The sequence below is a fragment of the Patiria miniata genome, unplaced genomic scaffold, assembly GCF_015706575.1.
Source record: "Patiria miniata isolate m_02_andy unplaced genomic scaffold, ASM1570657v1 HiC_scaffold_1, whole genome shotgun sequence".
NCBI classification, from domain to species: Eukaryota; Metazoa; Echinodermata; class Asteroidea; order Valvatida; family Asterinidae; genus Patiria; species Patiria miniata.
This window is the reverse complement of record NW_024037047.1, coordinates 20,337,790-20,363,781: the sequence shown is the minus strand read 5'-3', so window position 1 is coordinate 20,363,781 and position 25,992 is coordinate 20,337,790. Positions and strand designations below refer to the sequence as shown.

Here is a 25,992-nt window from a genome sequence, read left to right as displayed (position 1 = left end):
TCGATGCTTTCAAGTTCGTTCTTTCGGCAAATTGAAAGTTCATTATTCCTCTTTTTAATGATATTTTTAGATTATTTTTTAAATACTTTAAAGATCCGTCATTTTCCAAGTACAAACAGTCGGTATCTCCAATTTTACAATGCAAAAACGATGTTCACGAAGAATCCTGTCACACAACGCGGCTCATATGAACTCACTTTTCTGGACGCCCTCTACCGATTTCTTTCGTGCGAGCTATGAAATAAACAGCATGAGTTTGTCCAAAGCTGATGTAAAAATGAAGTAGATTGACCAATGTTAAAGCCCGTCCATTTCAGCCTAAAGTTTTTGCGCTAATCAGAAGCGTTGTTTGAAACTGCATTGGAACGTGTACGATCAACAGATGATAATCGACCTACTCCCATCGGCTACTTGAATAAAGGGCGGAGATCCATTTCAATTTAAATGTTAGGTGTCTACGCCAAAAGGCCAGAGTCTTATTTTAAATATTAGAAAATATCCGAAATCCAAGATTCATACGTTCCTTTTGTGATGAATTTAGGTCATTGCATAACTTATAAATAAGATATAAATTATAAAAAAAAATGAACATTTTCTAAAGCCTGGCAAATTAACGGGATTAAAAGTTTGCAGATTATTTTTTTGCTGAATTCTGCGCTTTAGAGAAAAGAAATATAGTGTGACAAGTGTATATTACGTCTACAAATAATACTTGTTCCACAGATCAAAGCCTTGGGGGGGGGGGGGGGGGTGCCAATGAGATCATTTTTTTTTTAAGTTTTAACAACGCGAGGTCTGTTCCATCCAAAGAATCGTTTTGTTGGGACTCCATTAGCTTTTCTGGAGTAGTTCATTTCACTCTTGACTGTACAAGCAGATGTCTCAATCAATGTTCATACCTCGATCAGGATCTTCTCAAGTTAGCTGTTAAAAGTTTCTGTACCGTACTTATGAAAAACATGGAAAGCTCATGCATAAAACTACATCCGTTTTTCATCAACCTCGCCCATTAACCTTTAGTTTCTTTGTGATGCAAGGGTTTTGAGATATTTTGTTTCATATTTTCATGTACTAACAATATGCACAGTAAGCTTCACAATCTGAGCTCAGCAGTAGGCCCCATTCCTGAATTTTCTTAATCAAATCCAACGCATCATTTTAGGCGCTCAATCAATAATATTTATTTAAAGATTTTAGCTTTACTTTCAAAACGGTCCATGTATGCACTGTCCAACCGTTTTCCATCTGTGTATGATCAAAATGATGTTTAGACATCCCTGGCCCTTTTTGCAAATAATTGTATCTCGTCTGTGGACTTATTGCGCAAAAGTTTCGGCGGAATATCGTCCAATCCATCCGCAGTGCCCTGTATAAAATTATGATTTGAAACAGTCGTCTGCTGCACTTGCATGTGGTCATGATTCCTAAAAGTTAGCTTATATAGACATGTAAATCACAGCAAGTCACCAGACGAATTGTTCGAGGACAAAATGTCCAAAATTTTTATCTGAAAAATAATGCTTGAAAAACATCCTTCCACTCCATAGAAACAATTCGATTTTTTCACATGTTGTTTGTGTATTTATGTAAAGTTAAGTCGTTTGACGCTTGAATGGTTACGATTGCAATTTGTTCTAGGTCTAACTTACATTGACCGGACTACCTATGCGTTAACCAAGAACGTTTATACCTTACCAATTGGATGGTGTCAACGAAATCAGGTTTATCCTTAACGTACTCCGCTGTCTTCAAATTCATCTGCTCTTTCCAGACATCGGTCGCAGTCTTTTCGATCTGCGGATCATCAAATCAATGAAAAAAGATATGCACAAATACTGCAAGGACTAGCTTTGTTTGAAGAAAACAAAATCGCAAGGTAAACACGGAATTTACTGAAATAGGCCTAATGAAAAAGAAATCGATGCATTAAGACACTCTGATGAATGGACCGATCCAGTAAGCACCGCCCCATGGTGTTCTGACCAATCACAGCCGTGATTTATGTCCGACATGCGCGCACATAAGTCCGACATGCGTGCACGCGCGTGTGATGCGCGTGGAAGAAAAAAGGAAGCGTGGCATTGGAGAGTAGCACGTATTAATTTGCCCACGTGCGCAGTGGGCGGAGCTTACTGGATCGGTCCATTGACCGATACCGTATCGCTAACCGATAAGGTAACAAAAATGTAAAAAAAAAGAGCGTAGTCAACGTTACTACACTATCAGTCAATTTTTGCTACATTATCGGTAAGGATTAATGCGCCTATATCATTATTGTATATTTTTGTAATTGTTTGATTTGAGGAATCTTTATTATTTTTTGTTCCACAATTTTTTTATTTATTGATATTATTTAATTTTACTATTGATTTAATTTCACTATAGTATTTATTCATTGGTTTATTTTTGGTGTTTTAGTCAGTTTTGCTCTATTCAATATTCTTGAAATTGATCAAACTTGTTACTTTTGTTTCCTTTGCTTTCCAAACTTGTCTTTGGATTGTGTGTGGGCAAATCACCCGACTTTATTAGTTTTTTTTTTAAACAGGTGCGCGTTACACTTTGTCGCATGGAACTCTGGGGGCCGAAGTCACTTGTCCTTAATACTGGAGCGCCAAGTAACTCCAGCTCCAATGCATGTCGAATTGATCAATTGAATTCGACATTTAAAGCTGGAGACAGAACATAGCGGATCGGAAATGGCAGAGTCCCTTAATTAAGAGCGGACTCCGGGTAAGCAAGAACATTGGAGCTGGAGTTCCTCAAGCTTATTTGTATAGTGCACCTAGCAGAATCGTGCCATTTCTATACGGTCAGCCTGGCAGGATAGTTAATACACAAATACACTCACGCTATTCCTGAAGACGAGGGCCAAGATTCCTCCGACGATCTCTAGGATGACAAGCAACAGCAGCACGGCGATGTACTGTGAAAGAGGATAAAAAAAATAGTGACAACACTACCACCGTTGAGAAGACCAGACAATTAGGCAAACCTCGTGGAGCTGGCCCCAGAGAGCATATACCGTGTTATCCAATACGGGCGAATCCCAACAGTGCGCCACCAAGAGCTTGCAACGTAGACTCCGTTTTCAATTGGAGACTTTGGAGACGTTGGTGGCAGCAAACATACCGGTCCTGTTTCATTGTTGCGTAATATTGAGCATGCGCGCTTTGGCTTAAATATGTCGTAAACAGTTGAAAAACTGCGCAATAGTCGTAGCCTTGTTGCCATTTTGTGATTGGACGATGAACGACATTCGTTTGATGGTGTCTTCATATCGCCAGTGCAAGTAGCTTATGCTGCAAGCGCGGTTGCAAGTAGCGCTGCTTACGCACCTGGGATCCGCACTCGGTATACCATACAATACAATCATTTTAGCGACGGTCTGTTATCATAAATGGACATCATAAAAAAATAGAATTTCAATAGAAATAGAAATGCATGAAAGTGAATACGGAATTGAACTGTTAAGTAATTAGTTCTTCCGGTCGCATCATCAGTCCTTTTAGATATTATAGGGAGGTATTTTAAAAAAAAACTTCTTAACTATTTTCAAATTAAAACAATGATTGAAAAGAAAAGCAGGGATCAATTTAATTTGCATAATATGTACATCAAATAATTAAATTTACATTCGTAAAATAATTTTTTTTTTAAAGAAAACATGAATAAAGATGAATAAAATAAGTTGTTTTTAAAGAGAGAAGTAATTCTTCCATTCTCAAAGTTTACGCACAAAATTAATGTCCAACGAATCATTGCAGATATCTTGCAATGTTCATTTAAATATCGAGATATATACACAGTAGGGTTTTGTGAAATGATTAAAAGTTTTCCTTTCCCCCTTTCTGTATCATTATGTGAACGAAATGTGTCACAGAAAAACATGGTCTTGTACGATGAACATGTACATGCGGCGCCCGTACGTGTACATGGTACCGTACGTCGTACTTGCGTACATGTGCAAGCAACGTCGTTAATTGTCCAATCACAAAATGGCAACAAGGCTACGACTATTGCGCAGTGTTGAAAAAGGACCAGTATGTTTGCTGCCACCAACGTCTCAAAAGTCTCTCATTACTTTGCAGTGGACAAAATAGACACTTGCCGAGATTTGAACGAATGTCAATAGACGTCTTGAGTAAACTTTGAATACTTTCTGCCGCGTCAAAGAAAACACCATCATGAAAAAAGGAAAAGGAACAAAAATACTCGAAATATACGCTTACGAAACTACTGAACGGACAATGGTATGTGGGACACAGACGCACATTATTCCGTATTCCACTCGCGCTCGCAGGATAACTTATATTATCTTCAAGTAAAATTGAATCCTCTATCCTGATTGGTCGATCCTTGGCAACAAGCAGTGCTACGTATAAGCATGTAGCACGGCCACGGTCCATACCGCACTCCGCGTAATAAACTAACTAATAAACTAACAATTTTAAGTGTCCCGCGCTGGTGTATTTTATCGTTGTAACCTCTTGGTGGCGCACTCCATTAGGAATCACGTCCGTATGGAGTCAAATCAGACTGGCTATTCACCATGCTTCTGGTCTGCGCGATAAGCCGAATTTAGCCAATTACGGGGTTATCCCATACGACAGGACTGCCCGGCCCGATCTCTTCACCGGCCTGCATCAAGTCTAAGCAAAAGTGATAGTTAACCAGTCAGTCATCGGGGAGTCGGGGAGTCAGTAAATAAATGAGATAGGTAAACAAAATAGGCTGGCCTCTGGCGTGCCAGGAAAACAGGTAAAAGGAAATACTCGAGCATAAATAGCGCAAGAATCTCGAAAACGCTCTTTTTTTTCACGGGGAGACATAAAAAGTTCAAATGTTACAATCTTCTCCAGCCAATACGCAGTATCACATTTCATATTAATATGAGCAGATTGGAAAGTGTGGATGTAATAATTAAAATGAACGTGAATAATTAAAATGAACGTGAAAACACGTAATACACGTTGAAAATAACAACACCAAGTACACAATAAAAATCTATTACTTGCCAATTTCGGTATCGAATCATTCAGGCAACAGGCAGAAAGATTCCTATCCAGGGCTTACTATTGGAAACGGGGTTGAAATAAAGTAAGCCCCGGGGACGAGGTTGTCATGTTTCCTAATTCCAATTTCAAACCGTCACACACTTTCATGGCAACCGAGCTAATTCTATAAACATACAATAGATTTGCAGGTGTTTGATAAACGCAACTAGGTTTATCTAGTTTTGATTTTTGGCTGTTTCGGCAACAATGCCGAAACAGCCTTTGTTTTCGTTAAGATTTTTTTTTTTTTTTTTTGCTTTTTCGCAATTTGCGAAAAAGCCTTTCTTTTTGTTCGGATTTTTTTTGGGGGTTCTTCTTTTTGTTCCATGCAAAATCCCATAGACTTTGTACACGATTTTAGTACACGCCACTTTTGGCATTGAACTTTATCGTACATCATTCAAATTAAGCATATGCATTGTCCTTAAGGCAAATTGTGTCCCGAAGAGTGACGTCATGATTACGTCATCATGGGTCACGTGACATCATCACAAACGTGCATATTTTGAAGTCCTATATCTACAGAACTGTAAGTCCGATTGGGTTGAAACTTGGTATGTGGGTAGACAGGAATGTGTTATAGATGAATCATAAGGTGACGTCATGATGACGTCGTCATGCGATTTTATATGAATTTTTGAACTGTTGGACCTTCAAGCCATATCTCACGAACGTAACATGCTAAATTCAAAATTCATTTTGTATTTAGTTTATTAGATTATAGGTATATGCACAAAATTTTGAAAAATGTCTGATGTCATCATGACGTCATCAAAAATGCAAATTTTAAAATACACATAAGGGAAGGTCCGATTGTCATGAAACTTGGTGGGTAGGTAGATAATGGTACTGGTATGCAAAATCTAAAGTGATGTCACGATGACGTCATTGGATGATTTTTTATGATTTTTAAAAATATTTATAATTGTATTCTGTTTCCAAAATTGTACACTTCCGTTCCTCGAATTGATTTCAAACTTGGTACAATGAAAAAATATTACTCATAAATAAGCATAATGCGAAAAAGCCCTATGTTCTGTTGCCAACAGACATAGAACCTCTAGTTTTTCTTCTTTTTGATCTTTTTGGGTCCACCCTAAATCCCATTGACTTTGTACACGTTTTTGGTGTGACCCACTTTTGACCTAAAACAAAGTCCTTTTCCAATGAAACTTATCTCAGGTAAAGACCCCATAGTGAAGTTGTGTCTCGAAGAGTGACGTCATGATTACGTCATCATGGGTCACGTGAGGTCATCACAAACGTGCATATTTGGAAGGCCTATATCTACGGAACTGTAAGTCCGATCGGGTTGAAACTCGGTATGTTGGTAGACTGGGATGTGTTATAGGTGAAAATTGAGGTGACGTCATGATGACGTCATTGTGCGATTTTATATGATTTTTTGAATTTTTGGAGCTTTAAGCCATATCTCAAGAACGCAACGTGCAAAATTGAAAATTCTTTTTGTATTATGTGTGTTAGGTAATACGTGTTTGCCCAAAATTTAGAAAAAAATTGTGACGTCACGATGTCGTCATCAAAAATGCCATAAGGGAAGACCCAATTGTCATGAAACTTGGTGGATTGGTAGATGGTGTCACAAGTATGCAAAATCTGAAATGACGTCACCATGACGTTATCGGTTTATTTTTTATGATTTTATAACTATTTAAAATTTTATTGCCTTTTCAAAGTTTTACACTTTGTTTCATTGGATTAACGTCAAACTTGGGGCACATCAAGACTACAATAAAAAATATGTGCACTGACAGGAATTGTTATGATGACGCCATCATGGGACACGTGGCGTCATCACAAACGTGCATATTTTGAAGTCCTATATCTACAGAACAGTAAGTCCGATTGGGTTGAAACTCGGTGTGTCGGTAGACTGCGATGTGTTATATATAAAAATGAGGTGACGTCATGATGACGTAATTGTGCGATTTTATATGAATTTTTGAAATTTTGGACCTTTAAGCCGTATCTCACGAACGCAACATGCAAAATTCAAAATTCCTTTTGTATTTTGTTTGTTAGGTAATAGGTATATACACAATTTTCTTTTAAATTTGTGACGTCACGATGACGTTATCAAAAACGCGAATTTCCAAAACACATATAACAGAAGTTCCCATGCTCATGAAACTTTGTGGATAGTTAGAGAATAACACAAGTATGCAAAATTTGAAATGACGTCTTCATGACATTATCGGTTGATATTTTTATGATTTTTTTATTTTTAAGATTTTATTCCGCTTACAAAATTTTACACTATCTTTCATGGGATTTACGTCAAACTCGTTGCACATCAAGACCATAATGAAAACATGTGCATTGACAAGTGTTGTTACGATGACGTCATTGCGGGACATGTGACGTCATGTTAAAAGTTGTAAATTTTAAAGTCCTATACATGTATGTGAAGAATTAAGTCTTCTAACTACGGTATCTAATTGCATATGGACAAAACACCCCCCCGCAAAAAAAAAAAAAAAATACGGCAAAGCCCTGTGTTCTGTTCATCGAACAGACATAGCTCTAGTTTTTTTATAGTTTTTTTCCAGTCATTTGCCCATTGCATTTGTACACGTTTTTTTTTCCCCCGCCCTTAGGGCAATGAAATCAATCCGATTACCTTTATATTTGGCACACACTAAGACCAGCATCTGAAGTTGTGTGCCGAACATTGACGTCATTATGACGTCATCAAGAGTCACGTGACGTCACATTATATGCGATATTTCTATTGTGACCATTTTCTAGCAGAATTCGGCTAGATCTGACAGATTGGGCTATATCTCCAGGTCAGATTGGGTTGAGATTTGGTATGTACCTAGACTGGGATGTCTTATAGATGAAAATTAACTTGACGTTACGATGACGTCATCACGTGACATATGACGTCATATAAAATAAACATATTTTGAAGGCCTATATCTCCAGAATTGCAAGTCCGATTGGGTTGAAACTTGGTATGTACCTATAAACCGGGAAGTGTTATAAATTGAAGTGACGTCACGATGACGTCATCACGTGACATGTGAAGTTTCAATAAAAGTGCAGATTTTGAAGGCCTATATCTACAGAATTACAAGTTTGATTTGGTCGAAAGTTGGTCGGTACTTAGACTGGGAGGTGTTATAGATGAAAATTTAAGTGACGTCACGATGACGTCATCATGGGGTACGTGACGTCACGTTAAAGATTATTAGATTTAATCTTTGAAAATCACTATTCGACTATTCACGTTTGCAGGAATGGATAGAATAATCCAGGGTCTTCATTTTGTAAAATCACGTGACCCTTCCTTCCGGTTGAAACCAGAAGTGCCTTGTAATTTAAAATTGGTGAAAGATGGGAACTTGCTTTCAACGATGTATGCTCTGGCTAAGTTGTTCTTTACCATAAAATTATAGTTATTCATAAAAATTGATGTGACGTCATCATGACATCATCACGTGATATGTGACATCATAATTCAAAGCCCTATGACAATGTAATCACATTATATGCCACCATTTATTATAAACAGAACTACACATCCTTCCTTGATGGAACTAATATACTTGAAACTTTACATGTCAACGTAACATAAAAATTACCGAAACAGCCCTGTGTTTGTCCACAAACATAAATCTAGTTTAGTGTTTGATTCACTCACTATTTTCAGCATGCCGGCACTTTCCTTACATGCGCCGAAACATCCGGCGAAGGCAAGGAGAAATACCAGGCATCCCACCGCGATGATCACACCGCATGCTATGTTGAGCGTGTTGGCGGAATCACCGAAGAAAGCGCCATAGTCAGCGGGCCGAGCGACCACGTATCCTCCCAGGGCGATCAACGCGATGGCAACGAGCTATGCGGAAAACAGAACAGAAGAAATAGTTGTTACCTCTCATACATTTTTATGAGCCAAACGCGCTTCTTTCATTGGTCGCTTTTCCAATGCGTCAGGGAATTCTAAAGGAAGCTACACCCTGCTCTCGTGAGGCACGTACATGTACTATTTCCCCACGTGTTTTTGATAGTACAGTTTACATTTGGCTATAAAGAGCATCCATTTGGCTCCTGAATAATTTGATTCTAATACATGTACAATGCACAATCACTCTAACAAACAACCACGATAACGAACCTTTTTTACGGACCCAGCGTGTTCGCTATAGTAACGTTCTATTGTACATGATTAAGTCCTTCACTTTTAAGTATATGGAAAAGTGTAGATTACCGCAAGTAAAGCTTACTGCATGGTGGTACCGAATCATAAAGCTTTATGACAGACGACATACAAATTGAGTGGGAGCTAGGGTTTCCCACAGAAATTGTCCACTCCAGCTAAATAATATATGATGTCTTTTAAAACAAACACAAACTGACTTCAGCCTGACACAAATATCGAAAGAATACAGCTTTTCCCTCCTTTAACGAATGCATAAAAAACGACACCAAAATTCTTTCTCAAAGAAAAAAAAACCCTCCAAGACTTGTTTACTGATACATACCCAGAGTATGGAGTTGAAGACGAAGAGAACCATCTTCGACAGTTTAGCACCGCACCCGGCCACCATTTTGATTGTGTGTTTCTTCTTCTTTTACCCAAAACAAATCCTGTTTTTGATGAAAGAGAAACATCAGAAAAATGTAATGATTATGTGTAGACTATTTGCATAACACTACAGAAACTTGAAAATAAAACCCAGAACATTCTGCGTTATTAACGGTGAGTGTGTTAGAAGCCTTAGCGATTAATTATCGTACATCATAAAATTAAGTTTGTTTTCTATTTCTTTTTAGTTGAACAAAGAAATTATTGACTGGAGCGGGGTTTTGAACCTGCGACCATCGGGTTACGGTTCCGGTGCTCTACCAACTGAGCTATCCAGCCGTATGTTGGCAGATCCCCGATACGTCAATGTCTTTGTTCATGGGGCGCTAGTCAGAAGCCATAAATCCGTATATGCCATGTAGCAGCCAGGGATCATTATACCCAGCACGATATGGGACGGAGGGTTCACCCGCCCCTATCTCCAATAATAATAATAATTCTAATAATAATTTGGGAGGCTAATCATCCTTACTGGCAGATGGGATGCTGAATTGCGAAGGACGCGGCTACAACGTGGTCGGGCCGCTGGCACGTAAAGGCGCCTATGGCTGCCGGCCACATGGACCCATATATGACCACGGAGCACAGCCTGAGATCGAAAGTGTTTGATTTTTCCGGAGGGAGGAAAACCGGAGGGCCTGGAGAAAAAAACCCTCGTGGCACAGGAGAGAACCAACGTACAACTCTACTCTCATGTGATCCGCGGCCAGGATTCGAACCGTGGTCACCTTGGTGAGAGGCGAGCGCTTTACGCACAAGCGACCCATGCCTCCCTATACCCTATACACACCATAGACTACACATCCCCTAGATATCTCACAAGTACGGTGGCCCTGGAACGACATTTTAATATTGACTTTTTTAATGTGAACCTTGTAACTTCTTAATATTGACGTTGTAACTTCGCAACGTTCACAGTGCGAAGGTACATGGTTCATATTGCGAAGAAGCAAGGTGCAACGTTGACATCAAGCATGATCAATGGTGTACATTGACAAGATCGAACGTGAATATTAACAAGTTGGAACATTCGCATTAAGAAGGAACAACTTCCACAATGCGATATTAAAGGGAATATACATCATTTGCTTTCGCTGTAATTTTCAGAAATGGATGGAATTGGGGGGTTGGAAATATAAAGCAAATATAGTTACACTGACTTTTTGGAGGTTTTGGGTTCGAAAATGCTATAAAAACCAAGAAAAACGATCATTTTCCTGTAGTCTGGTTCCCCGACTCCATATAAGAAGAAACAGAGCAGTTTACATACATTGGGGAATTGTAAGGTCAGGGAACCAGTCTAGCTGGCTCGTACCCGTTCATAGGTTTGTAATCGATTGCAAACAAGTGCAATGGTCAATTGGGGCCAGTATTTGAAAAAAAGCCAGTTGTTTCCAACGCTGATCGGCCGATCAGCGTTGGAAATTGATACAAAAATAGCACTTTTCTTGAAAATGACAGTATACCAGGTGCCATAATTTTACAGGATGCTTTAGACTGTCATTTACCAACATCCTATTAAGGTATTTCGCAAAAACATGGTAGTTTTATTTTTGGATGTTTGCAAATGTTGTATAATCCCTTTAAGGTAGGTACGTGCAACGTGCATATTGTGAAGGTACAACGTCAATATTAAGAAGTTACAAGGTTCATATTAAAAAGGTCAATATTAAAATGTCGTTCCAGGGCCACCGTACATGCTCCCCGGATACTAATCAGCTTTCCAACTTCACCATGTCAAAGGTCAGATTGCCAGGAACTATAGTCGTGATTTCTTGAACACTGCAAGTTGTGAAGTAATGAAAAACGATTATTATCCACTTTTCAGGAACATCAGCATGTAACAATATTAAACTGTTCAGATTTGTCGGTCAAACATATTTTGGTTAACAAACAACTGTATTTTTGGCGCCAATACCTGAGGTTTTTCAATGGAATCTGATATACCACAACACATTCACTTTGGAAAGTGTTCTCTCATTGATTTACGATGGATCAATTCTATACAAAACGTAAACTGATTAAATTACATATCTATAACTGTTGTGAGTGCGAGTTGTTGTAACTGTTTTATTGTCGATTTAATATAATGGGACTGACGGGGCCAATGTGGGCGATATGCGGGCCCCAACAGTCAAACAAAGAGTTCCAAATATCTACAGACGCTAAACCAATTGGCGTATCCGGGGTTGGTGGGGGCCTAGGTGGGTCTCACAGTCGCTACAAGTACTGGTTACCCTTCCCCGATTTGTACCACATTTACGAAGGTGGTACCATTGATGTGGAACCTGATTTCTTCAAGTGTCTTTTACTCTGTATGAATTACGGCTCCAGTCTGACGTTGCTATATAATTTGACTCGTAATGAAATGGCTTTTGTGCTAAATACGTGTGCAAGGTAAAGACAGTGGCAACCGGATTTTGATGTGTGTTTCCCGTGTATCTAACCTTTGAATATACAGGGTGACCCTCCAGCAATGCAACCCATGAAACATTTGCCTTGTTTCAAAAACGTGATCTGTGAATTGTTATGTTTTGGATATCAGATTAAAGCTGAGAGGTTTTTTTTTCATTAAATACTGAAAAGAAAAACATGAAAACAGCAAATTGCGTTACTGAGAAAATGCAAATTATGTTACACAACTCCTTTTTGGTCCATTCCAGTGGCATTACCACAGTTAAGGGATTTACACTGTACCTATTTGTGCATGAAATGCATGTAGCGCATTGTGTCCTAATCCTTACAAACAACACGGCACATGACAAGAGTACGAATGAATTTGATGGAAATACCTTTTGTTTTCCACCCGAACAGGTATCTTATCCTTTTAGTCCTATTTTAAACCTTTTCAGCATCATAAATATGTCCAAAGACTAAAGAAATTGCACAATTAATGAAAGACATATTAAAATAAATGTTTCTTAACTGTGGTAATGTCATTGAAATGGACCGGGAGTGGTATTACTTAATTTGCATTTTCTCAGCCACACAATGTACTGTTTTTATGACTTTTTCAGTATACAAGAGAAAAAACTCTCAGCTTTTATCTCATATCCAAAACTTAAAAATTCATAGATCACGTTTTTGAAAAAAAGGACAAATGTTTCAGGGTTGCATTTGTTTGGGTCACCTGTATATAGTAAGCAATCATAAACACCGATATTTTGCCATCGGGAGACGAATAAATCTTTAATTTCAAAAATGTATGTTTTGGTTTACATCTTAACCGGTTTTCTTTTTCTATGTATAGCCATCCATGCAACATTTTCTGGAAAGAAATGTAATCTACACCGTATAGATTACCTTTCTTTCCAGAAAATGTTCCAATTCTAGTCTAACACAATCCTGTTATTCAACCACATCATATTGGGTTACACATCCTCATCTGTAATTTGTCAAATTTCGAGGAAGAGGCCAACATCGAAAGCGAAACGACAAACCATTTCCGGAAATTTTTCCGAGTGAATACCTAGGATCAATGCAGGCTTATAATTGACACCGTTCGCATACATCTATATATTCCCCTTAGTGTCGTTACGTTACAAGCCGTTTGGTCTAGCTTATTCACCAGCGAGTGTTGCTGGCCGAGTATACATATCTGTGATAATTCACTTGATCACGCACTGACGACAAAGACGAGTCTGCAACGGACAGCTCCAGTTGAGATAGTCTTCGGTAGGTGTAGTCTTGGCCTCTAGATTTGGAGTTTATTACGGAACCCAGCCAGTTATTAACAAGCCCGGTGAAGCTGCCATGGCGTGCGGCAGAGGACGCTGTCAACAGTTATGTTGTCTTAAGAACTTTGGCAGCGCTACCCAGGAGTTTTCAGGCATATACTCCGCGCGCACGCATTACCTTGTATTGGGGAATAAAATACAGCATCCAGCCTCGGGCAAAGACTACGGTATAGGTCTCGATCAGTTAAGTTTACATGTAAACTTAAAAACTCAATGGTTCTTGATGAACACTGTTTTTTTCTCTGTGTGGTTGAAATAATTATATAGTTAACCACTATTTTGTATACGATTTTGAGCGAACTTTACAGTTGCGATAACTTGGCTCATGTGGACATCTGAATGTCTGCAAGCGTGTACACTTCACGCTTGCATGCGGTTTCCATTGTGTCAGTTCATGTCAGCAGTGCTGCAACTCCACGATGCACGGCAACTTACAGCGCCCCTATCATAATATTTATGGAAACTCCCTGTATTAGAATATTTCAATTAATATGCGCACACAGTGATCAACAATAGATGTGAAATAAATCAGAGAGCCTTGATTCATGATAAAAATCACTACAAGGTAGACCCAGGTTAAGTGACATTAAACAGCTGTCAGATTGAAACTCCATCATAACTGGTTGTTTAACTATAGGGCTTGACAAGGACTTCGTACTTTTTAGAATGCATGATTCACATTGCGAAGGAGGACGGTTCAACAATGATATTAACAAGATGCAAGGTCAAACGTTCACAATGCGAAGGTAAATGGTTCATATTGCGAAGAAGCAAGGTGCAACGTTGACATCAAGCATGATCAATGGTGTACATTGACAAGAGCGAACGTGAACATTAACAAGTTGGAACATTCACATTAAGAAGGAACAACTTCTACAATGCGATATTAAGCTACGTGCAACGTGCATATTGCGAAGGTACAACGTCAATATTAAGAAGTTACAAGGTTCATATTAAAAAGGTCAATATTAAAATGTCGTTCCAGGGCCACCGTACACAAGAATACCTGAGATTCTGGAAACACAATGCCAGACCAACACACAACAAGGGGAGGGGGAGGGGGTGAGTCCCTCCGTCCTATGATCCGTCTACATAATATATTGCAGCTATACGCGATGTCGCGCACTGATCCGACGAATTATAGCAACTGCGCGCGCCTGTGCGTCGTGCCAATGCTTGCGCGCGCTGCGCCGAATAACAAAACGAACTACTAATTTAAATTTTCCTACGGTGCGTCTTAAGACGCACCATTGGAAAGGGCTTCCTTCGTTGATTACTTCAAAATGATAGCTTGTCAGAAAGATTAATTTCACAGGGAGTTTAGTCCACTTACTATCTTTCAACCAAGTATGTTTTTCAACAATAATACGCCAGTTACTTTTTCGGATGGCTGCAAATGATGGACTATAGCTTTAATGAGCTGCGTACAATTTTAGAAGCTATAGCGCTTAAAGCACAAAATTAGTGAACATTAGCGCGGAATTTCATAATAAGCAAAGCTATGAAATGTGGGCCTGAGTTACCATAACAGATCACAAACCCAATTTATTATTACTACGCTGGAACAAATTGAACAGTCGTCTGCTTTCGAGCTGACGATAGTTTCAATTCAAAGTTGCTGGTTGTTATTAAACCAGGTCGTGAATATTTAACCAGTGTGTGCCGGCATAAATAAACAGCCCGCGCGAGTGTTTGCTGAAGGAGTACCGGCAGGTGGGTTAAAAAGTAAGTTGAACCGCGATTTTCCTTTCAAGGGACGGCATTTTGTTGAGGTCTCGTTTAGCCGTGTATCTGATTTTTGATTTTTTTGATCGAAAAGGTATTTATGAATTGGAATAAATATGTACCGGTATTGAACACTCTGTTTAAGACCGGTCTTAAACAGAGTGTTTAAACCCGGCCAAGCACACAGTTTATTCCCTTAATAAAAAAATGTGTTCCCCATTGAATATACCCGTATGTTATACCGAATTCAACGGAGTGTCTACTGCTAACATGTTGCCGTTTGGATACATTTAGTTAAAACCGCTTACTGATTGCATGAATCAATGGTAGATATATACCTTTTTAACTGCTATAGTGATTTTCCAACTCGAAAAACTGAGACAATTTTTATGTTTGCAACACTTGTAGATTGATGATTTATTAGCACCTAGCCCTACCTATCTACAAGGGTACCATCTGCACCATGGTCCACATTCACGAGTCGGCCATATTTTATTGAAAGTGAGGTAAAATCGTCAATTTTGGAACATCTGGAGAGAAACGAAAGCAACTAAATTACTAAATAATTCAAGTCAGCTTCAATGAATAATTAAACATTTGTAATTAAACATTCCCTCATGTTTTAAGCCAGATTGAAAAAAAACCCAGCTACATAAATAGTCTGGAGCCATCCCATTCAACAGTTAACAATTTATGAAATACATTCGGGGAACTCGACAAAAATGGCCAACTCGTGCATAAGGCACATTTCCATTACCACGCTAAAAGCACAGTGACCCTACCAAATGCATAATTGTAATTAACAACCACTCTTCGCCAAACGATGAGCGTGTGGTGATGACTGTCATTTCAAATTAACAAAAGACTGAACAGGGTGACCCAAAACAGAATTCAACCCTGAAACATTTGCCTTTTATCAAAAAACGTGTTCAGTGAATTTTTATGTCTATCAGATTAAAGCTAGCTGAGAGCGTTTTCTTTCAAATTCTTTAAAAGTCATGAAAACAGCACATTGGGTTGCTGAGAAAATGCTGCCACGCAACCCTATTTGGTCCATTCCCCTGGCATTACCACAGTTAACCCTAGAAGGGCCGGGCGGATAGCCTTAAAAATTTTTTTAGGCGAACCGAGCTGTTATGACTTGCGCATCTTTTGATACCAAAAACATAAAAAACAGACCACGGGTTGCCGCGCAGTGGAAAATTTTCCGGCGCTAGCTACGCGCCGTGAAAACTGAATTTTCCCATACACGTCGTGTACACAGAACAGAATTACCATTCGTACATATGAATAATTGATTAGCCGTAATTCCAAAACCCTTTGACCTATAGTCATGAAATTTCTTGGGTATGTTTATGCATGTACCGAGTTTCAAAAATTTTCGTCACTCGATGGCCGAGATCTGAGGGGGAGGGGCGAAATCCGCCTCCCCGGCTGAGAGATGGTCAAAATAACCCGGCCTTTTTGGGGTTAAGGGATTCCAGTTTACGTATTTGCTTTGTGCGTGAAATTAATGTGGTGCATGGTGTCCTTATCCTTACAAACAACACGGCACATATGACGAGTACGAATCAATTTGATGGAAATACCTTTTTATTTTCCACCTGAAAAGGTATCTTCCCTTTCAGTTCTATTTAAAACCTTTTCAGCATCACAATACGTGTATGTCAAAATATTAAAGAAATGGCACAAATGAAAGACAATCGCACAGTGGGCTTACAATAAAATGTTTCACTATTTGAACCACCTTTGGAAAGAAATCACTTCTTTTACAGGTATTTTCTCAGCAACCCAATATGTGGTTTTTCATGATTTTGTTTTCGGTATTTGAAAGAAAAGGCCCTCAGCTTCAAAACAGAAGAAAGGCAAATGTTTCAGAGTTGCATTTCTTGGGGATCACCCTGTAAATAATAGAAGGGCGCATTCGTGAATCGGGATGTTTTCGCGCAAAAGCCATACGAATGCCGCTAACAAAAGTAGCACCAGTCGCTTAAAGCCTTCACTTGTAGAAGTGCCTTTGGACACCTCTCTGGAGTGAATGTACATCTTGCGTAGCATCAATTCTTGGTTCCGTTCTCTCTTGACCCCCACCCAAATGTATAACTATCGAATTTAGGCCATCAGCCTGGGGTTTGGTCAGTATCAAATCAGGGCATAAATGATTATAGTGCGCTTGCGCAAGGTATACCGCCCCTAGAGTGGTAACGAGCATTTTATGGACATTTTGAAAAAACAGGGTGATAACACCCAAAAAGCTGCCACCGCTGCAATGCTATCAGATATTTTCCAACTCTGGAGGTGTAAACCTTGCCAAAAATCGCTATGACGATTATTCCCCTCATTTGATAGCGGTGGCCAACATTTTGGACCGAGGCTGATGGCCTAATTGAAGCTACGCCCATATTTTAATTGAGCACAGTTTCGGCACCACGCCTCAAGCGGAATGGCTGCTTGAACCAAGTGTACTTTTAGACCTCTTCAGGCGGTTGACATTGTACACTGATTAACTCGCCATTTCAAAGTGGAAGCGTTGAATATTAACTTCTTGAAAAGAAAAAAAGCAAAATAGAATAGTTATCAGGGCCTAGCTGAGTTTAATAATATCAATGCGCGATGTACGAAGTCCATGAGCAACGCCCGTAATATACATAAAAAGCAGCTCTTTCCACCCACGTGAAAGATTACACATTGGGTAATTATCATTATCAGGGAGATAGCTTTTGCCAGTATAAAGTAGTCATTTCGTTTAAAAAACACACAACACCATTACGTTATACGACATAAATAAAAAGGAATGGACTCAATGCGCTTGGAAAAGAGCCTCCGCGCATTCTTTCCTCTATAGGTTACATTATTTCATAAAAAAATGGTCGACAAAAAGAATTGTGCCTTTTAACGACATGTCGTTTATTCTGCGTTTATAGTGATTGCTTTAAAAAAAAAGTTGTAAGGAAATTCATTCCCCCCGATTTATGTGGCGTGTGCCGTAAGTGAAAAAAACCCTATCCCTCTAAATCATGTTGTGTTAGAAGTAGCTAGCCGTCCAGTTGCTTTTTTGAAATGCTGAGAAAAAAACCGTCAAAAATCGTTTGTGCGAACCAAAGAAGGCATAGGAGGCATAATGTGTGCTCACAGGGTATAACATATTCAACGTATTATAGTGTTATCGAGTGTCACGTCTTTGTAAGTTTGTAATTAAACAGGGATCTCTTGTCGCCCAATCTTTTTCAGCCACCCCCATTTTGTGAGATTATGCTTTTAGAAAGTGATAATACTAAGTACCTTGTCTTTACTCCATTTTTCTGGTCTTTTTTTTGCAATCCCAATTATAAAGAATTGATAAGCCTCTTCGGCATGAACTACAGCACTTCTTAAAATCAAGAAATCTCATTGTAAGTGCACAGCAAATCCTATTATCCTAAGAAAAAGAAGGTGCAAAAATATAGTCGTGAAGGCTTGTGTAAATGCAACACATGGACAGTATGCAAACCAATGCAGCATTGGTAACGGCTCATTAAATTTTGCTCATTTTTTTTTTAGCAAACAATGCTAATATGTATACTCGTGGTGTACCCGTAAAAAAACGAAACAGCTGGCGCGTGCCTCTTATATACATTTGTCATTAAATAGCCACGACGTGATCACCCGCGTTTCAAAAATGAACAATGTTCGTATCCCATGTTCAAGACGTTTGACCTTATTATTTTTTAGAAAATAAAACAACTGTGCCGTCCATACTAAATTGGTAAATTAGAATTCATACAAGAAAAAAAAATATATATTAACCTGTCTGTCAGAGTCGTGATACGCTCCTCTTGTAAATTAATTGAACGAAGTCAGTAAAACAAAAGTGCAGCTGCACAGTCGTGTTTTGTGAAAACGTTTTTTATTTATGCACTGGGTGTGGCGTAGACTTGCACAGCCTTCCCGCGCAAAGTGCAGTCACACCGAACAACAGAAAGGGCCCATGTAATGTAATTTTGCTCAATACAATCCTTGAAAATGCACCTTTGTGTCCCATTCAACCTTATTTTCAATTTTCATTTTGCCATTTTCAAGGGTATTTTGGTGCCTTTTTGGTTTTTATGCTGATGCAAATTTCCATATTCATGAGCAAAAGCGTGATGTCATATTAGGTAAAAACCTCAATGTTGCAATTAGTTTGTGCACAAAAAGTTGCCAGAATTTGGGATATTTCGCTATCGTAAACTTTCTTTGTGTCCGTTCATGACAGTTAGGCAATGAGCAAACTGTTCTCATAATTTCTTTTCAATGAGCAAATGTTTGGGTTCACAATTTCAACAGGAAAACACCTAATATGCAAAGTGTCCTCCTCACGGCAACATCGTCCCCAGTTGTCCAGAAAAGCACGGACAATTTTGAATGTTCAAAGAAGTGAACTTTTTAATAAGATTAATCAAAAAGGGATGTCAATTAGTTTCTATACTTTGGAAAGTATTATGTTCCTAAGAAATATTCATTTCACGGGCCCTGTAACGCCACTCAGTAACCCCCGCCCCGCCCCACCCTCCATGCACTCTAACAAGTCCCTACTCAGATTCGACCAGGAAGACGGGTTCCATTTGACTTAATAATATTTCAGGGTCCAACTTTACACCCTTTTGGGTCAAGATAGAAGTTCTGTAGATCATTCTCCGGGTCATTGTAACTCCCACACCTTCACTCCGAAAAGTGACAATACTGGTCAGAGGCACCGAAGCAGTTAAAAACAAGTGCGAGTGCACAATAAGCTCCTGCGAAAAAATGCGACGCTGATGGTACATATGAAACACCATACTTTTGGTAAATTTTTGGGACATTTTCTCCTTCTGGAAACCGTCCGACCACTTCACAAAATGGCGTCCACCTTGTTCGAGGAAGATGTTTATGGCGCAAGTATGAGTGCACAATAATCTCTGGCTGTGTTGAGAGAATTCTGGCATGAAAGTCTTGCATAAAATCGATCAAAATGATAGTTATCAGGAACCCCTAAGCTGGTAGAAAATAGGTAGTGGCAATTGGTACTCCCTAGGAGGATAAAAACAAGCGCATATGTGCACAATAAACTCTGGCAGTGTTGCAAGAGGTCTTGCATGACAGTCTTGCGTAAAATTCGATCAAAATGTTACCTGCCAGAGCTTAAAACTGCGACCCCGAAAAAATGCGACGCCGTTGACACACAATTCATAGAACTACATACATTTGGTCACTGTTCGGGGACAGACAGAAAGAAAGACAAACCGACCGACCACCAAGTGACATGTAGAAGCTCCTGCCAGAGCTAAAAAAATAGTCTTGACATTGTAAAGGACTGGGATAAAAGTCTACCATCCCGCGGCGCACCCAGTAAACAGAACTGAACACGCGCAGAAAAAAACCAGAAAATCTGGAAACAATTTACGCATAGCCTGACACACAGATGCCGAGCAGCATTTCATGTTATTCACATCGACAAAATCCAAACCCTCAATAATCCCGTCATATTATAATGAACTACTCGATTGCCGGTCAATAGTATTATAATATTCTAGCAGTAAAATCAAATATTAAAATATCGCTACATGACGCTCAGCTGTTAATGTATTGCTGGGAATGAACAAATTAAGTCGATCATATAAATTACATGCAGAATGAATAAAACGCACGCACATCCTACATAGTGGAATGATGCTTTATAATATCATATCATTTAATTACCGAAATATTTTTGTGATCTACTACAATGTATTTAACAAACTGCTATAGTGCCTATTTGAAAATACCTTTTCACTAATGTAAATCGCTGTTACTGTTAGTGTTTTGAGACTTGTACTATTTAGAACTTTTTCAAGTTGAACATGAAGATCAACTACAGTTAAAACAGGAGTGTCTCAGGGCAGTTTTTGTCCAGGTTTTGTGTAGTTTGAAAAAAAAAGTACCAATTAAAGTTTTTTTTATTAATTTTTTTTTGTTCCGTAAGGTGGATGAATATCCAGTATTCACACATTAATTATACCACAAAAATGAATCATTTGTGTGAATTTTCAACTTCAAGTTGATTGAATAAAAACCGTTTGTAGACCCATGGGACGGAAGACTATCTGCAAAATCATAGCGGTATAATGAACGTCTTTTGAAGATGAGTGACCATGACACGAAGAATTAAAAAAAAAATCCTTCGCTTGTGCGATTGCGAAACTCAACTGCACCGAGGAGACTGTAAATATGAAACACTTTATACGCTGAATTACGACGACCTTCGCCACTGATTTCGCTTTTTTGTTATTAAGGATCGCTTGTGTGCTTACACATGCGGCTCTCCATAGCTGTATACGGTCGTAAAACTGTCATGGGCCCATGGTTTTTTTTTTTATAATGGAATCGTCGGCATAGCTTCGTACATGATCCGTGCTTCGACTGACTGCAAACACGTCCCATATTGACACGCAACTCGATCTCTAAATTTCGGAATCTAGGACTTGATACAGAGTTTTAAAAATCACTAACTTACCAGAAATCGGGTTGAAATTATCTGTTAGATCCGCAGTGTTGGTCGGATATAGTTTCACCAGATACGATCTCAGTCCTGGTATACGTCCCCTTGTTCCTCAACGGTAACGTTTGCTAGTGGCGCGATCGAGCAGAAAGACCGTTTGGTTCGGGAGCAGATGTGTGCTGCGTGAGCGCGGATGGATCAGGGCGTGAATATGACTGTGCTCCGGCCCCCGGTTATTATAGCCTATCTCGATGGCCGATTCCGTGGAGTGTTTACACGCGTCGCCAAAACAATGTGACCTCGCTAGAAACGGCCAGAGTTAATATTTGAACTCAAAGGTAATTGATTAAAAAGATAGTTTAACTATCACAGCGAAGTTCGAGGTTAAATTTGTACCTTGCACGCAGTCCGCCCGCACCCAGACTTTGAACTTTATAAAGAAGCGATGAGGCAATGCCTCGTGGTCTGTGAGTATGCCATTGTGTGACGTCAGTGTTTAGTCAGCCAATCTGCGGCCTTCTTTCAATATACTCTGTGACTCAAAATGGTCGAAAACCAAACTAGTTTATACCGGATTACAATATCCCTTTCAGAATGGGTACAAAAGATTGCCATATTTTTTAAAATGGAAAATCGCCACAAGCAAGGCTATAAAAGCTATATAGAGAGAAGACAAGTATGATGAAAAGAGAAAAAAAAAACAATCAAAAGCTGAAGGTAGGAATTGATATTCCTCTTAAAAGAGGCTATAGATCGTAGAAAATGGAGGGAAAGAGCCACTGGGCAATGAGTTCCAAAGAGATACAGACTCATTGTTACAATGACCTACTGGATACAACAAACGAAACGAGCGCACTGTATCCACGACCCACCCCTGCCTGAAATGGACCACTGTGATTTTTTTCTCTGAAGCTGTCAAAACATGATTTATATTTAAATAAAAAAAAAATAACAAAAGGTCTCAGCAATTGTAGCACACACGTTCGCGGATGCTTGCCTGAAGTGAATGTCAGAATTGCTATTGTGAATCTGAACTGATATAGGCTTACTGATTGCCCGTCACTACGAACTATGCAGCACATCATTTACCCCGCATAGAATAATTCAATTCCTGAAGCAGGGACCACGGTATTGTCATCAGCACAATAATGGCTATATGCAAACATGAACTTGATTATATTAACCCTTGCCTGTTTCTGAATACAGGAAAGCTGTATAAATGTTCAGAGTATGAAGCGTAGTACAATTATCGACGCTCGTTTGCATATGTCACGTTTTGCACACACGGCTCAAGGTAATGTATTTCAAGCATGTTTTCAAAACCCACAGCGTTGTATGGATTGGAATACTTTCGCTGGTGCCCTGTTTTTCTCTATGCAGCCACACTAGTGAATCATTAAATACATGTGTTGGTTCAAACACCACCCTAATCACAGGCTGTATTAAAAAAACTAAGAAAATAACTTCTTGATGCATATTTATAACTGCAATGTGTAAATTATCTCGAATTGTTATGTCTTAGTACCTGCATGCACACTCATTTGCTGTTGTAGTCCTTTGTCCTGTCTGTCCCATTGTCTGTCCCTAGGTTAGGGTACAAAAGCATTTTTGCTTCACCAAAACCTAAATGTTGTTCTTTGTGTAATAATTTGATATTAAACTTAACCTGTAATATTGTATTAACTTATTGTAAACACTGTACATCCAAGGACAGCATTGAAATAAATGTCGTATTGATTGATTGATTAATCCGGGTACCAGTGATAATTGAGTAAATTCAGCCCAGATCCTTCAATTTCTGACTAAATGTAACATTCTGTTGGTAAGTGTGCCTCTGATAGTTCGTTTTTCAATGACAAATTAACCATGCTTTATCACACATTTTCAGAGTTATTAATGGCAAACAATTTTGTTAACATGTAACAAAAAACCTGTCACGTGACTTCTGATGAGAATTATTGATCGTGTTGACGCTCATATTGCCGGCGTCACGACATTGAATCGGCACGACTTGTAATGGCAACAGACGGATTAATTGATTTCAGAGCACGGTAATACATTAGTCTGCTGTCGTTAAAGTGTTTAACCAACGATGAGTGTAGCTCTTAAACCATGTTACATTTGTTTACAAAATGTCGGATGTCATGGTCACGTAGTACGTGATACGAACTTGCAGCAAACGGGGCCCAATTTCATGGCTCTGCTAATCATAGAATTCCGTGCTTACGATCACCATTTTGTGCTAACCGCGCAAGCAGAAAACTTCTGTGCTAACCCCGTAAGCACGTAATCCATGGTTACGGGATGTACACATGCGCAGAAGCCAACGTTCCTTGTTAACCTGTGAAATACGCTAACCGTAAGCACGGAATTATTTTCAGCTAAAGTAAGCAGGGATTTTTGCTAACGGTAAGCATAGCCATGAAACTGGTCTCAAACTGTTCTGCACTTCATGTTTTTCTCTTGAACTGCGAGTTGGCTTAAAGCTATAGTCCATCATTTGCAGCCATCCGAAAAGTAACTGGCGTAATTACTGTTGAAAAACAAACTTGGTTGAAAGATAGTAAGGGAACTAAACTCCCTGTGAAATTATTCTTTCTGGGAAGCTGTCATTTTGAAGTAATCAACGAAAGAAGGCATTTCCAACGGTGATTCTTAAGAAGTACCGTAGGAAAATTTAAATTAGTAGTTCGTTTTGTTATTCAGCGCAGCGCGCACAAGTATTGGAACGACGCACACGCGCGCGCGGTTGTTATAATTCGTCCAATTCGTCGGATCAGTGCGCGACGCCGCGTACAGCTGCAATTCAAAACAATTCAAAACATGATTCAGTAACTTTTGATTTGAAATTGAGATCTTAGAATGCTGCTTTTCTCGGAATGTACAACTGAAGCTTAGCTGAAACTTCATCAGGTTAGTTGCTCAGTATCCTTCATTAGATTTTGAACACTTTTGTTGCTTCAAACGAACAAAATGCACTAATTACAAATGTTGGACTATAGCTTTAAAGCTATAGTCCATCATTTGCAGCTATCCGAAAAGTAGCTGGCGTAATTATTGTTGAAAATCATACTTGGTTGAAAGATAGTAAGGGTACTAAACTCCCTGTGAAATTATTCTTTCTGGCAAGCTGTCATTTTGAAGTAATCAACGAAAGAAGGCCTTTCCAACGGTGCTTCTTAAGACGCACCGTAGGAAAATTTAAATTAGTAGTTCGTTTTGTTATTCGGCGAAGTGCGCGCAATCATTGGCACGACGCACACGCGCGCGCGGCTGCTATAATTCGTCGGATCGCTGCGCAACATCGCGTAGCTGCAATCGGCTCAGCGAGAACGTGTCTCGGACGCTGAATTCAGGCGCAATTCAAAACATGATTCAGCAACTTTTGATTTGAAATTGAGATCCTAGAATGCTGTTTTTCTCGGAATATACAGCTGAAGCTGCGCTGAAACTTCATTAGGTTAGTTGTTCAGTACCCTTCTTTAGATTTTGAGCACTTTTGTTGCTTCAATCGAACAAAATGCACAAATTACAAATGATGGACTATAGCTTTAAAAGTGTTGACAGAAAGAAAATGTCGCCAATTGTAACATGCAAAAGATGCTCAAGCTTGGAGTTGTTTGTTGGTATGACGTCACAATTAAGTGACATATGGCCTGTGCCGAAGATTTCGTATCATACCGTACCTGCATACATTAGCTAGCGGTTGTTTTTATAAAGATATTTCACCTATAGAATACAATTATCGTAGATATATCTCAACGAGTTCAATTCTGCCAGTAATAAATTATGAAGCCTCTCGGAGGACTAGCACCAAGTTTACCACTAACAAATATGGCAACATTTGGCGGGAGCGTGCATGCGTGTTTGTATATACGGGTCGTACGTCTTCTTCGTAGATAGTCGAACAAATAAACCCGGTCAGGGACGGGTCAGATGATGACTGGTTGTATATTTTGCCAGTCTGTTTAGATATCTTCCCGGTCATATATTACCGTAATGGACAGGGGTAAATGCATTGGATGCTGTGCGTTGGTATTAGAAAGCGCATATTATTACTCCCCATAATGCATGCACTTTAGGTCAATTGTCTTTACGTCTATATACTAATTTCCTTGTGTATATTTTCAGTTATTGGTATGCTAATTTTTAGTGTTGATAACTTGGAAATACTGCAGAGTCAGAGTGATTTCATTCTGAGAACCAGTGGCGTATATCCAGGGGGGGGGGGGGAGATCCCCGGGGAATTGTCCTGAAAACTATTTTTTTCAGTAACTATTTCCATAAGTGGTTATAGGACTTAGAATAGTGCATCAAAAGCTGGATACACCACTGCTGAGAACTAAATTCTCCGAATTGTCCGATATGGCTTTCCATACGTGC

General features: G+C 39.2%; 1 protein-coding gene across 2 annotated transcripts in view; it reads right to left on the bottom strand.

The window, feature by feature from the left end:
• Window positions 1–22,012, bottom strand: part of LOC119725143 (CD63 antigen-like) — a 32,158-nt gene extending 10,146 nt beyond the window's left edge. The window contains exons 1-5 of one of the 2 annotated variants that reach the window (XM_038196514.1): window positions 21,625–22,012; window positions 9,569–9,674; window positions 8,725–8,922; window positions 2,852–2,926; window positions 1,696–1,794 (exon numbers count right to left, since the gene is read on the bottom strand). In XM_038196514.1, the coding sequence (XP_038052442.1) occupies window positions 1,696–1,794; window positions 2,852–2,926; window positions 8,725–8,922; window positions 9,569–9,634 (438 nt within the window). In that variant the 5' untranslated portion in view covers window positions 9,635–9,674; window positions 21,625–22,012. The remainder of the gene's footprint in view (window positions 1–1,695; window positions 1,795–2,851; window positions 2,927–8,724; window positions 8,923–9,568; window positions 9,675–21,624) is intronic. The other variant, XM_038196506.1, reaches the window with a different exon arrangement.
• Window positions 22,013–25,992: the final 3,980 nt, after the last annotated feature.